Source organism: Centropristis striata, chromosome 21 (assembly GCF_030273125.1).
Source record: "Centropristis striata isolate RG_2023a ecotype Rhode Island chromosome 21, C.striata_1.0, whole genome shotgun sequence".
Classification (NCBI taxonomy): domain Eukaryota; kingdom Metazoa; phylum Chordata; class Actinopteri; order Perciformes; family Serranidae; genus Centropristis; species Centropristis striata.
This window is the reverse complement of record NC_081537.1, coordinates 4,735,927-4,751,740: the sequence shown is the minus strand read 5'-3', so window position 1 is coordinate 4,751,740 and position 15,814 is coordinate 4,735,927. Positions and strand designations below refer to the sequence as shown.

Sequence of the window (15,814 nt, the reverse complement as noted above, 5' to 3'; positions counted from 1 at the left end):
TTTCCTTCTATGTTGCTCTCCAAAACTGTCAACACACACAATATTAGATTCTTCACTGTTCATAATAACTGAATTAAAGCCACACTCCTTGTTAGCGTTAGCTTTAGCGTTTTAGCATCTTCCAGCTTTTTGTTTTGGTCTCGTTCCACCACTGTTTTACTTCATTTCCATCAGTGTAAACTACCTGCCCAGCACCAAACAGACTGAGTTCACAACTAGCTATAGAGCATAGTGGATAATTTGGCAGCTACAGAGACAGATATTTTTCTCAGGAGTTGGCGGAGACCAAAACAGAGCAAAAAGAGAGATTTCTATTGTGTCACAAAGCTTGTATGTCCAAAAACTACTTTAAAACAACACTGCAACATTTGAAGGAATAAAGAGAAAAATATTTATCTCACAAATGAATAAGCAATCAAATGCACTCTTTCTCAGTTCAGTACAACCAGAAGCTAAGTGGCTAATGCGAGCTAATGTTAGCAAACTTTAGATAGAAGTTACTGTAAGTGATGTCCCTCAGAATTTCTAATTTCTATTTTCTGTTTTGAAGATTTGCAGGAGAAAAGCTTGATGAAAACACCAAAAGTATGTAGTACTTAGTAGTATGTAGTAAGTTGTAGTATGTGAGTATCCAATGAGAAAGACCCTAAAATGTGGTTGAATCTAGTGTTGGGACAACGAAGCTTCATGAAGCATTTGCTTTATTTTTTGACCCCACTAGATGGAGGTCTTGGCTTTTAAAAAAAGCTTCATCAATGGTGATTGAGTGTGTTTTCAGCCCTTTGTTGAACAAAGAGCGCCATCTCTTGGGCTCCATAAATAAAGAAAATGCTTCACGAAGCTTCGTTGTCCCAACACTACCTAAAGGCAACATTCAGACATGAAACCAGTTAAAAAAGCTCATTTTAAAATGTTATGTATTATCGTACCCTGTTGAAGCGACTGAAATAAATTAAGTTCAAATTATGTATACATTTTTTTAAAAAGTTGAATGATAATTATATGAAAAAAGTTGACAAAGACGAAAACGAAGGACATTTTCACTATAATTTTAGTTATTTTTGTAACCACAAAATACAGCCCCATAAACTTCCCAAAAAATATTTAAAAAATTCTTCAAATTATGTTTATTTTGTCTATTTTAAGACAAAGAAACACTTTTTTAAAGAGATTTTTAGAGTGTGTTTGCTTGTTTTAATTCGTTTTTATCTTTTGGAAAATGCTTAGTTTTAGTTTAGTTTTTATTAGTTTTAGTTGTTTTGTAATGGGGTATTTGTTGGGTGCGAGATTCAAAAAAGTCACAATAAATGTTTCCTTTATTTCCTTTGTCTGATCCAGCTCAGACCAATAAGTTTATTAAGTCATAAAACCAGATAGATGAAATAGATTTCATATCAACCAAAAAGGTTTACGGATGAAAAAAGTTGACAAAGACGAAAACGAAGGATATTTTCTTTATAATTTTAGTTAGTTTTGTAACCACAAAATACAGCCCCAAAAACTTCTAAAAAATTATTTAAAAAATTCTTCAAATTATGTTTTTATTTTGTCTATTTTAAGACAAAGAAACACTTTTTTTCCTTACTGGTATCATAATGCGTACCATAGAGGGATAATATGTTCTCACGTTTCCTCTCTCTGTCTAAAGGCATGTAAGTGTGTGTGTGTGTGGTGTGTGTGTGTTTGTGTGTGTGTGTGTGTGTGTGTGTGTGTGTGTGTGTGTGCATGTGCGGCAGCTTCAGAAGGTGTTACTCACGAGGCATGATGCCTTGGTCTGCCAGCTGCTCTCGTGTCCTCCTCTGCTGAAGTCTTAACTGTAGGACTGAACGAAGGAGGAAGAGGAGGAGGAGGAGGGGAAGAGTAAAAAGAAGAGATGTGGACAGGTAAGGGACAGACAAAAAGCAGGAAGAGACTGAGCATTCAACCCACTTAAAACCTCTGAAGTCCAGAAGATTTAGGTTCATATTTGTCAACTTCCTCTGCATTAATTTCTGTCTGTTTAGCATCTTTCAGTCTGTTTTACATCACATGCATGGCTCCTTTTTCTCCACACAAACTTAGCTATCAGTCAGATTTTACATTTTATTTTAATTGAAGTATAAAGCTGCCGACAATACCGAAAATACAAGCAAAAGACACAGGTTTCTATGGAAATGTTTGATTTTTTAAACCATTTATACACACAAAAACAGCAGAAAAAATAACAAATAATAAAACTACAAAACAGTCTATTTGCATATAAATTAAAAATAGTAATAGTTTTCATTGTAGAAAGGAAATCCACATTTTAAAAATGGTCTAGAAACATAACTGTCACACTGAAAGCTCCTATAATTGCACTTTAACTGGCTTTCTCAGCTTGTCTACATATCATATATAAATAAAGCTATTACTGTAAATAAAACATGTATTATCAATAAATAGATGGACTCCAGAGGGTTGAAAGCTCTTTCATTATTGTAACTTGTAGTTTGATTAAGAACAGTTTGACTTCACCTACATGCTGAAATTAAAAAAAGCACATGTATGTATGTATGTACACTCTAAAAAAATGACACTGGCTCAATTTAAAAAAAAAACTGTTGTAACAATTTGCATTTATCTTTTTAAGTAATTCCAACTAAGACATTATTGAGTATTTCCCATGAGACTTTTATAGCTGGACTAACTCAAATAGTCTAGTACAACCAACATGATTTGTTTTGTCCTCTACAAGCTTCATTATCATTTTTTATATCAATGTTTTAGTGTTAATAAGTGGTCAAATTACTCTATTTAAGCTGCTATAACTCCTTTATTTTACTTTCTTTCTACTCAGCAAAGTCCATGCAAATTGTTTCCTCAATTTTATTGAGTATAAGTAACTTATTTCACTTAAGTCAGACATATTGTAATACAATATTAAGTTTCATTACCTTAATACTAAATTAAATTAAGGCAGAAATGCTTATCCAAAATCAATATATTTCTGAGTTAAGACGTCTTTCTTCATTTTTAACCTCCTGAATCTTTTCTTAGAGTGTATGTTTGTATGTATGTATGTATGCATGTATGTATGTATGTATATATATATGTATGTATATATATATATATATGTATGTACATCAGCATAAAGAAAACAGGGGAAAACAACGTTGCAAGCTAACACATATTTCTGTGAGCAGGATGTAGGAATGATAAACACAGCTCCTGGCTTTTAAACAGATCTGTAAGCCAGTGTGTGGTCCGCAGCGTGTGCGCACGTTGCCTTATGTGTGTGTATGTGTGTGTGTGTGTGTGTGTGTGTGTGTGTAGAAGTGGTCTAGGTGGGAGTCCGGGGTCATAAACATAGAGCCTCCCCCATGTCTGTTGGTCTGCTTGTGTCTGTGGCTCTTTTCCTTTCTTTGTGTGTGTTTTTCCTCCCTGCTGTTATCTGAAGTTCCTCCATGAGATCCTGCATCTGACACACAGCATGAGATGTTCCTCCTCAGCTCCTAATCACTTTCTGCTTGTCTTCCCTGTTGTTAATTATCTCCCTCAGGTGCTTCGTTTTACATTCAAGCATTTTATGAATTTGCTTCAAACCTTCCAGCATCGCAATGCAACATGGGACTTTTTCCAGAACTTTGAAATCATCACCAAAAAAAGACACAATATGACTAAAAAATGACACAAAATGACTAAAAATAGACACAAAATGACCAAAAATGACCAAAAAATGACAAAAAAAAGACACAAATTGACTAAAAAAGACACAAAATGACCAAAAAAAGACTCAAAATGACTAAAAAAGACACAAAAAGAGAATACATGTGGGAGTGTCGCACTGCAACATGGTACTTTTCCAGAACTTTGAAATCATCACCAAAAAAAGATATAAAATGACCAAAAAAAGACACAAAAATATACAAAAATGACTAAAAATAGACACAAAATGACCAAAAAAGACACAAAATGGCCAAAAAAGAAACAAATTAAGATTGTTTAATCTAGAAATAAGCATGTTGAACGCTTAAAATAAGAAATTTACTCTTAAAACAAGATAAATTATCTAACACTTTAACAAGTTTTTTTTTTATCTTGGTAAGAAACAAATAATCATCAGGTCACTCTGCTCGGGCCAGTTCATCGCTGCTTGCAGCTTTAATTTATCTTGTGTTAAGAGTTAATTTCTTATTTTTAAGCGTTCAACATGCTTATTTCTAGATTTAATAATCTTAATTTAATAAATCTTGTCAAGGTAAATTATCTGTCCATGCAGCAAGATCATTTCCCTCAGATTCACTGTTTTATCTGGTTTTTAGACTAAACACCTTTTTTGCAGAGTGCTGTTTTTTAAAAAGGTGCTATATAATTAAAGTTATTATGATGATTATTTCTGAACAGTTTGACTGAATATCAGCATGGTAGCGTCCTGGTTATGTAACAGCAGGCTCTTCCCTTCATCTGACATCTGCTTCAGTTTACTCTGAGGGGTCTCGACCTGCTGGCCGCCACATCACACAGACTACAGGAGCATTAGATGCTGATTGAGAGCTGACTAAGACATGCAGCTGATACAAACTAGTACACTGTGTATACACACACATGCATGCAGCTTTAGTCACTTCTGTCATGGAAAAAGCAAGGTGACAAAGGAATGCAGCCGTTAGTTCTGCTCTGTTTTATGTTTACTGTAAGGGTTTTTAATAATCCTCACTGAAAAAAACACCAAAGCCTAAACTACGCTGTAGATCTGGCACTGTTCCTGTCATTTGGATCTTCTTTAAAGGGAAAGTTTGGATTTTTTTAAGTGAGGTTCACTGTAAAAAATATTTGTAGAAATTACAGAATAACACTGTGAAATTACATCAGAAATAGGGCGTAAAATAAAAAATTGTTCATCACCGTATTAGACACTTTTAATTTACTGTAAATCTAAGAATAGCATAATTTTTTTCTTACTTTTACTGTCATAAACTGTAGGAAACACACAGTTTTGCTGTAAAAATATAACATTTTCATGTAAAGTTAATGGAGAAATACCATGATGAGACAATGACCCTAAAAATAACGTGATTATTCAGTTTAAAATTACAGTTTTTGCTGATGTTTACATTTAAATTTACAGTAGAAGTTAGTTAGACTAGTTACATTGCAGCACATAGAGAGTCCTGTGGCTAATGGTGCGTTCAAGGTCTACACGAATGTCAGAATTTTCAACGTTGTTCTGAGCTCCAAGTTCCGACTTTCAGTGTTAATATAACACACCATAAGGTGTTACGGTAAGAACATGTTAGACCCGCCTTCAAAATAAAAGCAGACACATGTAGCTTTCAAAATAAGAGCACATGGATGTGTTAGCAGAGTCCACCACAGAAATTACAAGAAGACCGTCAAAATAAGACGCCTTAAATAAAACATATAAGAACCCTTATTCTCCTTTACAATAATTCTCTAAAATATGCAATGATTAAGATGGAATAGTGGCATTAGAATGTGCGAGAGGCACCAAATTTAGGCTTTTAGGGTAAAAATGTTCTCCAGGGTTTTTTTTTTTTTGGGTCCTTCATTTAGTCAGCAATGTTATATTTTAGTCTTTTACTTCATCACTATCTAGATAATAATTTCCCTTTCAGATAAACTTTCTATTATTTTTATGTTTAGATTAGTATATATATCCAAAGCAGACCGTGCTCATTCACACTGTTCTCTATCATGGACTGAATATTTCTGTATGGAGAAGCACAGCAGCTGCTATATAATGTAATTAGATTTCTGAGGATATACTCCAACTGCCACCACATCATACATTATTATTACCATATAAGGTCAGTGATCCGGCACCTTACAACACTATCTGAATGTGCTAAAGGAAAATCTACACATTATTTATGACAATAAGGCTACACAATATACGGCCCTACAAAGTCTAACTGCAGTAACTACACAAATGAGAAAAACTGCTTTAAAGTTATTTAATGTTTTTTTTTTAACTGGCCAGCCAAAAGAGTTATAGATCGATAAGTGATATGACACTTATTTCTACAAGTATTGATGATTTAATATTAAATCATGATGATTTATTTGACCTTTGACCCCAAAAATGTAGTTACTGCACTCTGGTTTTGCTGTAAAAGGTTCTAATAGTAATGTTGTTGTCTTCTTTCAGCTTTTATATTTTGTTTTCAGTGAATAAACATTTTCAAATTGATTTTGCGATCAGTTTATTTAAAAGTGTTTAACAACTCTATTCAAATATTTGTGTATTTTAGACTTAATAATATAAAGAAATGTTATATTTTAGTCTTAATATCATTTTATCTCACTTTTTTAGTTCATCACTATCTAGAATAATAATTTACCTTTTAGATAAACGTATAATTTCTATTATTTTTATGTTTAAATTAGTATATATATCCAAAACAGACTGTGGTAAGTGCAATTACTGCTTGGTTTTGAGTTGGATTTTGTGGTTTTTATATAATTATTTCTCTGAAGTAAAGCAAAATTTTAATCCAAAACATTGTCACATGATAAAACAGACATCAAGGAGTTCATTTTTAGTTTTAACATTTGAGATCTGATATAGTTTCTGGCTGTAAGATTGTTGTACATGATATTCTTTGATGTGAAGCAGACAATAAAGTAAGCTGGGCTGTATGACGGCTGGCGTGCAGCAGCGGTAAAAAAAAAAAAGGAACCGAAAATAGAAACATTATAAATTGTCACGGGCTCCTGCTCCATGCTCTGTGACGGTTTGTTCATTCCCCATAATTACATGTCAAACAAATGTATTATTGACGTGCTTGTGAACACAAACAATGAAAGAACGCTGTGGCGGTCTGACAGCACCTATAGGATGTGTAGGAGTCATGGTGGTCCTGTTATTACCAACAAATCCTAAGATACGCCTGGTATTGTTCTGTTCATTTGCAGTGAACAGAGCTGTCCCCCCAGATTCATAGAGATCCTGATCCGTCCCCCATACTTTCAGCGACAAACATCGCCGGTAAAACAGAGGATTAATGTTCCGTTAGTTAGATTATTTACATTGCAGCACATAGAGTGTCCAGCAGCTAATGGTGCCTTCAAGGTCTACATGAATGTCAGAATTTTCAAAGTTGTTCTGAGCTCCAAGTTCAGACTTTCAGTGTAAATTAAACACACCATAAGGTGTTACGGTAAGAACCTGTTAGACCCGCCTTCAAAATAAAAGCAAACACATGTAGCTTTCAAAATAAGAGCACATGGATGTGTTAGCAGAATCCACCACAGAATTCGCAAGAAGACTGTCAAAATATGACGCCTTAAATAAAACATATAGGAACTTATTCTCTTTTACAATAATTCATAAAAAATATGCAATGATTAAGATGGAATAGTGGCATTAGGATGTGCGAGAGGCACCAAATTTAGGCTTTTAGGATAAAAATGTTCTCTGAAGGAAGCATGCAACTTTGTTTGGGTTCCCCCCACGGGGAAAGTGTGGTACGAGCGTCAAACTGGGGCTTCACCTACAACCTTCAAAATAAAAGCAAACACATGTAGCTTTCAAAATAAGAGCACATGGATGTGTTGGCAGAATCCACCACAGAATTTGCAAAAAGACTGTCAAAATATGACGCCTTAAATAAAACATATTAGAACCCTTATTCTCCTTTACAATAATTTATTAAACATATGTAATGATTAAGATGGAATAGTGGCATTAGAACGTGCGAGAGGCACCAAATTTAGGCTTTTAGGGCAAAAATGTTCTCTGGGGGAGCATGCAACTTTGTTTGGGTCCCCCATCATAGTCTTAGGGTTAGGGTTAGAAATCACCCAGCAGTATGTTCAGGGTAATAAAGGAGGAGAGATGTTTTTGGGTCCTTCATTGAGTCAGCTTCAAGTCAGTAAATTTGTTTGGCTGCACTGGGAATTTCATGTACAAACTTCTTGTATGTAAATATGTTGGTTGTTGTTTATATTACCTACTACTACTCGCCCAGTTCAAAAATCCCATCTGCGCCCCTGCTTCTATCAAGCTAACATGATAAGCTATAACAGCCGTACTTTTTTCATACGTGCAGAGCTTCTTCTGTCGTAAAAAAAAGGAAGATGACAAATCGAAACGTAACGACTATCAGCCAACTTTGCAGAACATCTTTGATTCGAGCTCCTCGCCGCTCTGTTTACTAAAAGGTTATCAATAACTGTGTCTGAAAAAAAAAGCGCAGCAGCTGCCTCCTCGTCTGCTTTGTCTCCTGCAAAGCTTTTGCACAGACCAGAGGGACGTCTGGCGTGATTGCAGAGTGCACATGTTACAGAAAGAAAGAGCGAGCCAGGCTGTGTAATCACAGATCACTGAACCATACGATACTCTGCCTCTCTCACTGTTGACTTTGAAACTGTAGACATTTGTTTTAATTTGGGCTTTCTTGACAACAAAGGACATACAAATCCACGGCAACATTTACAAGTTTTCAGATTTATAGTGTAAATAAATGATCATTTGGTTTGGTTTTGCACTGCTGATAATTACACAGGCCAGTGTAGTGATACTGTGATTTATTGTCCTGCTGTGGCTAACACATTCACAGCCACCACACATGCAAAAAGTGGTCTAATAATAACACTGCTCTTTTACACTCAAACTCCAACAACTTAGCTAAAGAAAGAGGTTGCATTTGTTACATGAATTCTCCTATGAACGTTCCCTCGGCACAAGCAGGAATGTGTTGGCGACAGATGTATGAGCACGGCTGTATAACATCTAATAAACAGGTATTCCTCAATGAAATATTGGGTTTATTTAAGTCTAATACCTCTGCATAAAGTGAAAATCCACCTTAAAACAGAACTGCTATATTTTATCCCTATGGTCTTGGACAGAGTTTCTGGAGCAGCTCCATTGGCTTTAGCTGTGTTTTATTAAAGTTGAAGTGAATATAAAAAAATAAATAATTGAATTGATTTAGAGACGTTTCCATCAATTGGTTTAGATCGGGGGAAAAACAAGTTGCATAAATGTGCTTTGGTCAAAAGATGGCAGTGTAATGTATATATAGAGAGAGTAATTTTTAGAGAAAATGTCTTTAAGAGACAAGTCTTCAGGAATTGGATTCAAACTCGGCAACCTCCTGGTCTGAGCAGGGAGGCAAACCAGGAAGTGCATTAAGCGACATTCTACCTAAAATTCCAGCAGGGGGCGCTAAGTGTGGCTGCAAAAGCATTTATGTCCATTCATTTCAATGCAAAATGAGAAAACTTCTCACTTGATTTATTCCCTCAGAAATGTTTTTTAGGACAACACTATGGTCTCAATCACTAGTAAAAAATCTTCTTCAAGACAATCTGATGTTAATAGTGTAAATAATGGCCCCATTTAGAAGAAAATAGAAGATAAAGAATCGTATGATTTGGGGCGGGACTACCTTTGATTGACAGGTCACTAACAAGGCGAGCCGTCATCAGGAGAGAAGCAGAACAATGCGTATCCATGGCAACGTGTCAATAAAGTTATAAATAACATTATATAGATATAAGAAAGGACGTTTATCGGTTTGGTCTCATAACTTTGACCCTTTCACTGTATTTTCACTTAATGACAGTTTATTTGAACTTTTTGTTCAGTAAAAATGTCTTGTTCAGCGTTTGGTTGGACTAACAGATATTTATAAATATATACTTCAAGATAAAAATGCATATTTGGCATATATTGATCTCAAAAATTGGCATTATCTTGAGATTTTGGAAAAGGGGAAGTCAAAAATCAGGTCATATAGGAGAGGTTGTTTTGAACAAAATGATACCAACATGGCATGGTAAACATTTTTCAGTGGCAGAATGAAAAGGATTTAAAAAAACGGACAAAACGGTTAAAGGCTCAATGAATGTGATAAGCACAACATGGTGGGCAAACACAATTAATTAATCTAACTTGTGTTGAACTCTTCACTAACAGTCCTAAACTGTGCTGTAAGCTTCTGTTCTGTTCCTCACTTCACTGATCCATGATTTGTCCCTTTACAGCGTCCAAATGTTTTCCCACATTTCTTGTAAGATGGTTTGAAGCCAGTCGACAACAACAGTGACAGAAGACTTTGTACTATTGATTAAACATATATCTGATGTCACACTACAGTATTATGTCATGGCAGTTAACAGCCTTTGAGCTGTAAATCAAATGATCATGAGAACGAGTCAGTAACACACACTCACAAAACATGTGGCGGTCTGCGGGGAGCACTTAAAGTCAGATCTTTATCTTTCCCTTTAGCCTCAGCATGCAGCAGCAGTTCCCATGGCTTTGATAATGGAGTTAAAGAAAACTGTTATAACCACATCATGTCATCAGCTGGTACCTCAGACTGAGTTACACACATTTCACTCTTATATTCATCTATGAAGTGTTACACAACACTACTGCAGTGCCAGTAGGAAGCATGTATTCATATAGTGGGAGATTAAGTAGAAGCTAAATCTCGCTTAGCATGCTAATCGCTAATAACAGAATTTGCACATTACATGCAGACCACTACAACGTCTGCAACTCCATAAAACACTTACTGTTTTTAATGGATCAAACTGATGCAGAAGAAAGGGCTTAAATCTTAGCTTAGCTTAGTTTAGCATGCTAATGGTGAGATAGCACATTACGCAGTATGCTGCACTAAAAGTACATTAACATGAACCCGATTAGCTGATATGCTATATTACATGTAAGTATCTCATATCAAATGATTATGGGCATTACGCTAAGCAACATGAATGTCATCCCTGAATTACATAGTAATGCAACATAAGAAGTGAATAAAGCTAAATCTCCGCTTAGCATGCTAATTGCTAATAACAGAATTTGCACATTACATGCGGACCACTACAACGTCTGCAACTCCATAAAACACTTACTTTTCATAAGGTACCACACCATCCAGCACATACACATTGAACATTGTTATTCACTGGAAACTATTAGAATATTATTGGAAAATCTTTGTAGCGCACTTTAAAACTCCTGAAGATAGGTACACTGTAAAAACCCAACTTGTTGTTTCAACTTAAATATTTATGTGTCAATGCTGCGAAAGAATTTTATGTCAAGACAACAAAGACAATGGAGTTAACTCAAATTAATCTTGCTATTTGACTCAATATTTTAAGTAAAAATTACTTTTGCACAGATCTTTGTTGTATTGAAAAATAAATATTAGTTATAACAAACAAGCAACATTAGATTTTACAGTGTAGGCTAAATAGACTTCCAGATGAGATGAGCCAGGGTGGAAATCCAGAGTGAATTGTGTTACTGACCAGGTGTAGGTCTATCACACAATGGGGCGGAGTTCCCCTAAAAGGGGGCGGAGCTGCCCTAAAAGGCGTCCGATCGGAAACAGTGCAATGCTGCAACACGTCCTACGTAAATAAGGATATTTAGAAATATGGATTTGAAAAAATCTTCAAAATCGAGGATGCACACCGTCGTGCCATGAGCAAGACACATACGAGATCTGAGGTCAGAGAGATATGAACTATGAACACACACACACACACACACACTTCTTGCTTTTATCAAGGTTCATACACTTTTTGAGTGGTCAAATTCAAGCACTTTTCAAGGACTTTCCAGGTCCATTTTCAAGCTTTTCCAGGATCTCACAACGGTTGTAAGTTGCATGTTTTAGATGAGTACTTACATGCTAAAAGGGGTAATTTCACTCAACCATACCAACAGCGACGGTTTTACACTGTCAACAACCAAAAGTACAGTTTGCTAATCTCAAGATTCAATTTATTCTTTTTTTAATTGAAAATGCGGTTATCTATAGTCAGATTGCAAGAGAAATACAGTATGAATTTCAAGCATTTTTAAGCACTTTATCCAAAATCCAAGCACTTTTCAAACCTTGAAAATACAACATTAAAATGTAAGCATTTTCAAGGATTTCAAGCATCCATACGAACCCTGTTTTATTGATCGATAGATCCATCTGACTGTGACATCAGACAGAAGATGACAGTATCTTATTCCCTCGTATACATCTGTGCCTAATAACCAGTTAGAGCAACACAGAACCTGAGACGCTATTGAACACAGTCCTCCAGCCTGTCATGCTCCCCGGAGCACCGGGGGTCATTTCCCACCCTGCTGATCTGCTCCAAACAGCTCAAAGGGGAAAAAAAGCATCAATTACAGCTCACAGTGGAGCAGTTTGTAGTTCACAGCCGTGCTGCGTTCAGGGGCAGGAGCTCTGCTGCTGCCACCATCAGTTACAGGCTGCTCAGGGAGGTGGCAGTGTTGGTCAGAATACACAGCACAAACACACACTCCGCCTCAAGAAACCAAGAAAGTGTGTGTAAGTGTGTGTGCGTGTGTGTGTTTGTGCGTGTTCTTGTACTTCCTACATAGTGAGGACCGGAACATGTTTTTAACCAAAAGAGTGAGGACAGTTTTGTGAAGTGAGGACATTTTGGCTGGTCCTCACTTCTTTAGACCATGGGTCTCAAACTCGCGGCCCAATTGCGGCCCTCATGACGATATTTTGTGGCCCCAAAAAAATTTTGGTTAAATTTTCGGACTTTTTGGGGAATTTTGTGTCTTTTTTTTAGTAATTCTGTGTCTTTTTTTGGTCATTTTGTTTCTTTTTTAAGTAATTTAGCTTTTTTCTGTCATTTTGCCTCTTTTTTGGTCATTTTGTGTAGTTTTTTCTGTCATTTTGTGTCGTTTTTTTTTGTAATTTTGTGTCTTTTTTTGGTCATTTTGATCCTGCCTCCAGCGGCCCCCAGGTAATTTGAGTTTGAGACCCCTGCTTTAAAGGCTTGTTTGAGAGTTCAGACTTTTTTTTAGGGTTCAGGTTACAGTTAGGATTATGTTAGGATTAGAGTTGGACATTTAGTTGTGATGGTGAAGGTTAGGTTAAGGGGCTGAGAATTAACTGTTCCAATGAGGGTCCTCACAAAGATAGAAGTACAAGAATGTGTGTGTGTGTGTGTGTGTGTGTGTCAATTAGAAAGAGAAAGTGATGGAATTGAAGATGTAGGCAGTGTGTGTGTGTGTGTGTGTGTGTGTGTGTGCGTGTGTGTGTGTGTGTGATGGATACAAAGCCCCAGCAGCTGCTGTGTGTTAAGGTGAGACACTACAGGCAAAAACATAAATCTTTCAGGTTTTGGGCCATAACAAGTCTTCTGTCCAAATAGTGGAATGGAAACATCCAAAACAAACATGTAGGTGTATATATCTATATATTTTACATAAATTCACTAAAAGTCAGCGTTCTATTGCAGCGTTTAGACCATAAACCTCGTCATCAGAGGCATCGTTACAAAGCTCAACACTCTCCTGCACAATATTCTCTCTTTTACATGTTCTATATTGTTGTTGCTATGACTTAGACTCAATGTTTTTCTTCACTTGTCTTCATTTCCCGTAAGAATGTATGAAATCTTTAAAGGCTGTTTTCCTTAAACTAAGTTTTTTTCTCATGCTCTGAACCATAAATCTCAACTGCAGCTCCACTTACAGACACCAAACTTACCAGTTTTATTCCTAATATATTTTAATGTAAGATTTTTACAGAGTCTGTTTATAAATCATATCAAACCCTGACTTTATACATGCATACAAAAATAGACGAAAATAGATTTGTATTTGGCTTTTGCGAGTATTTTCTTATTTATGAAATGATAAAAGGAGATATCCTAATATACTTTTTTTTAAAAATCTTTGAATTTAATATATAAACAAAACAAAAATAATTACTATGAATACATGCCCTGTAAAACATATGCAAAGTATCGCACATTTAATCCACACCTCATTTGAATATCTAAACATAGCATTAAAAAACAACTTCTATGGCTGTTCTAGTTCTGTGAGTTGCAGAACTATACTACTATAAGTATACTATACTTCAATGATCACTTTTGTTTTTTGTTTGTTTTTTCAAACAGAAGAAAAAGTGACTAATTTACTCTTTGTGTATGTTTTAATACAATTGTACTCGACTGCAAAACCCAACAAAAAAAGTTTGGGAAAAAAAAAATTCTCATGCAAAAAAATATTGTCTTAATGTAAATAACAAACTGGGGAAGTTTCATAGTGATATCTACACGTTTAAAAAAAAAAAAAATCACCTGTAGCGTCTCTTTAAGAGGAGTTTAAACCAGTGCTGTTTCGGTACCCTTCCTCCCTTTTTCACACACATTCATGCACACACACACACACACACACACACACACACACACACACACACACACACACACACACACACACTATCAGCTCCAATTCAGCCCTATTAAGATAACCTGTGACCCCTCCCCGGGGTCTTATCTGCCTTTATCAGCGTGCACAGAGTGCGAACATCTCGCTGGCTTCCCTCAGCAGCAGCAGGTTAGCGACTGGCATGCAACAAGTGCACTAACCTGCCCGAGACCTCGCCCTCACAAGTCCTGCTTTTACGAGTCGCTGCACGAACATGAAAGAGCACGTCGAGCCATAAATTGACGTCAGTGAGACGTGGGCTCGGTGCTCCATGCTGGCCTCCCTGTGGTATGCCCCGCAGTACATTACACCATTACACACACCTGTCACTGTGCTGGTGTCCCAGTATGAGTGTCAACACGACTCATCCTGCACAGATGAATGACAGAATGTGCACCAGGATTGCCTATAAATGTCAAAGTGTTGACAGACAAACTGTTTGCGAGGCTCTTAAGGATAAACACAGCTGTACACAACAGCAACTGTTCCTGATTAACCCATAAGAACCAATGGTGACACCATCTAGAATCTCCCATATTCAGCTTTGTGCTTCACCTTAACTCATTAAATCTCTAAGAGACGTATACTGTGTGACTGGAAACAGAAATGTGCAAAAGTAGCTAATTTTAAAAAGCTTATTTTTTGTTACTAGGCTAAGTTTAAACCCATTTAACAATTCTAATCCATTAATAGTTGTGTCCTGTGTTGCATTTAACGTCTTCGTCTGACCATATTTCCTGAACAAATTAAAGTCACAATTTTGATAAATGTTATGGAGATGCAAAATAAAAAGGCAGATTTGTGTGTCTGTAAGCAGAAAATGTATCTCGTTGTTTTCTATTTTAAAATAAGAAATATCATAAACATAAATACCATAAACGCCCATTGTAACGTATATGTCACATCACAGATCTTTGACATTTAGGGGTAGTATTTTCTTTTTAAAACATCATAAATGTGTTCAATGTGGTCCACTTTAAGGATAACTGGGTATCTGGGTTCTTATGGGTTAAACCTTCATTAAACACACATGCAGAGAGAAGTCACATGTCAGTCCTGGTTCCCACTTACCTGATCTAAACTTGCTTCGTATCAGTATGGAGTGTTCGGAGCTCAGAAGAGTCATAATGCTTACAGTACAGTTCCAGTGTTCAAAAGCTGCAAAATAAAGTCACAAGCAGGAGAGAAGCGCTGGTGGTGCACACTTCTTGGACCCTCCTGGTCACCTCTGGACGCCACGCTGAGATAAAACGGAGTGGACCCAGAATGCATCAACAGCTGAGAGAGGGAAAACCAGTGCAAGCAAATCAGGCAGTGTGCACGCTCTGCTCTCGCTGAGCTGCTTCCCTTCCCGCCTCCTCTTCTCTGCTCTCCCCCAGGGGCTGCTGTGGGAGTGTGGGAGTCTGCGGCCGGTCAAGCTTTGGTCCCATGGAGCTGAGAACTGTGAGCAGGACCAGGGACAGCACAGAGATATGCCCTGCTGGAGGAGGAGCTACACCAGCCATGCAGGGTTTCCTCTCAGCCCCGCCTGCCACAGCCCCGGAGGCTGGACAGGAGGGCTCGACTGCAGGATGACTCTTCCCTCCCTTGCCACCAGTGTAAATATATCTG

At 36.7% G+C, this 15,814-nt stretch overlaps 1 protein-coding gene across 1 annotated transcript in view; it reads right to left on the bottom strand.

The window, feature by feature from the left end:
* Nucleotides 1–15,468, bottom strand: part of myocd (myocardin) — a 49,940-nt gene extending 34,472 nt beyond the window's left edge. The window contains exons 1-2 of the mRNA XM_059325351.1: nucleotides 15,275–15,468; nucleotides 1,757–1,822 (exon numbers count right to left, since the gene is read on the bottom strand). Of these exons, the coding sequence (XP_059181334.1) occupies nucleotides 1,757–1,822; nucleotides 15,275–15,329 (121 nt within the window). The 5' untranslated portion in view covers nucleotides 15,330–15,468. The remainder of the gene's footprint in view (nucleotides 1–1,756; nucleotides 1,823–15,274) is intronic.
* Between the last annotated feature and the right edge of the window lie 346 nt (nucleotides 15,469–15,814).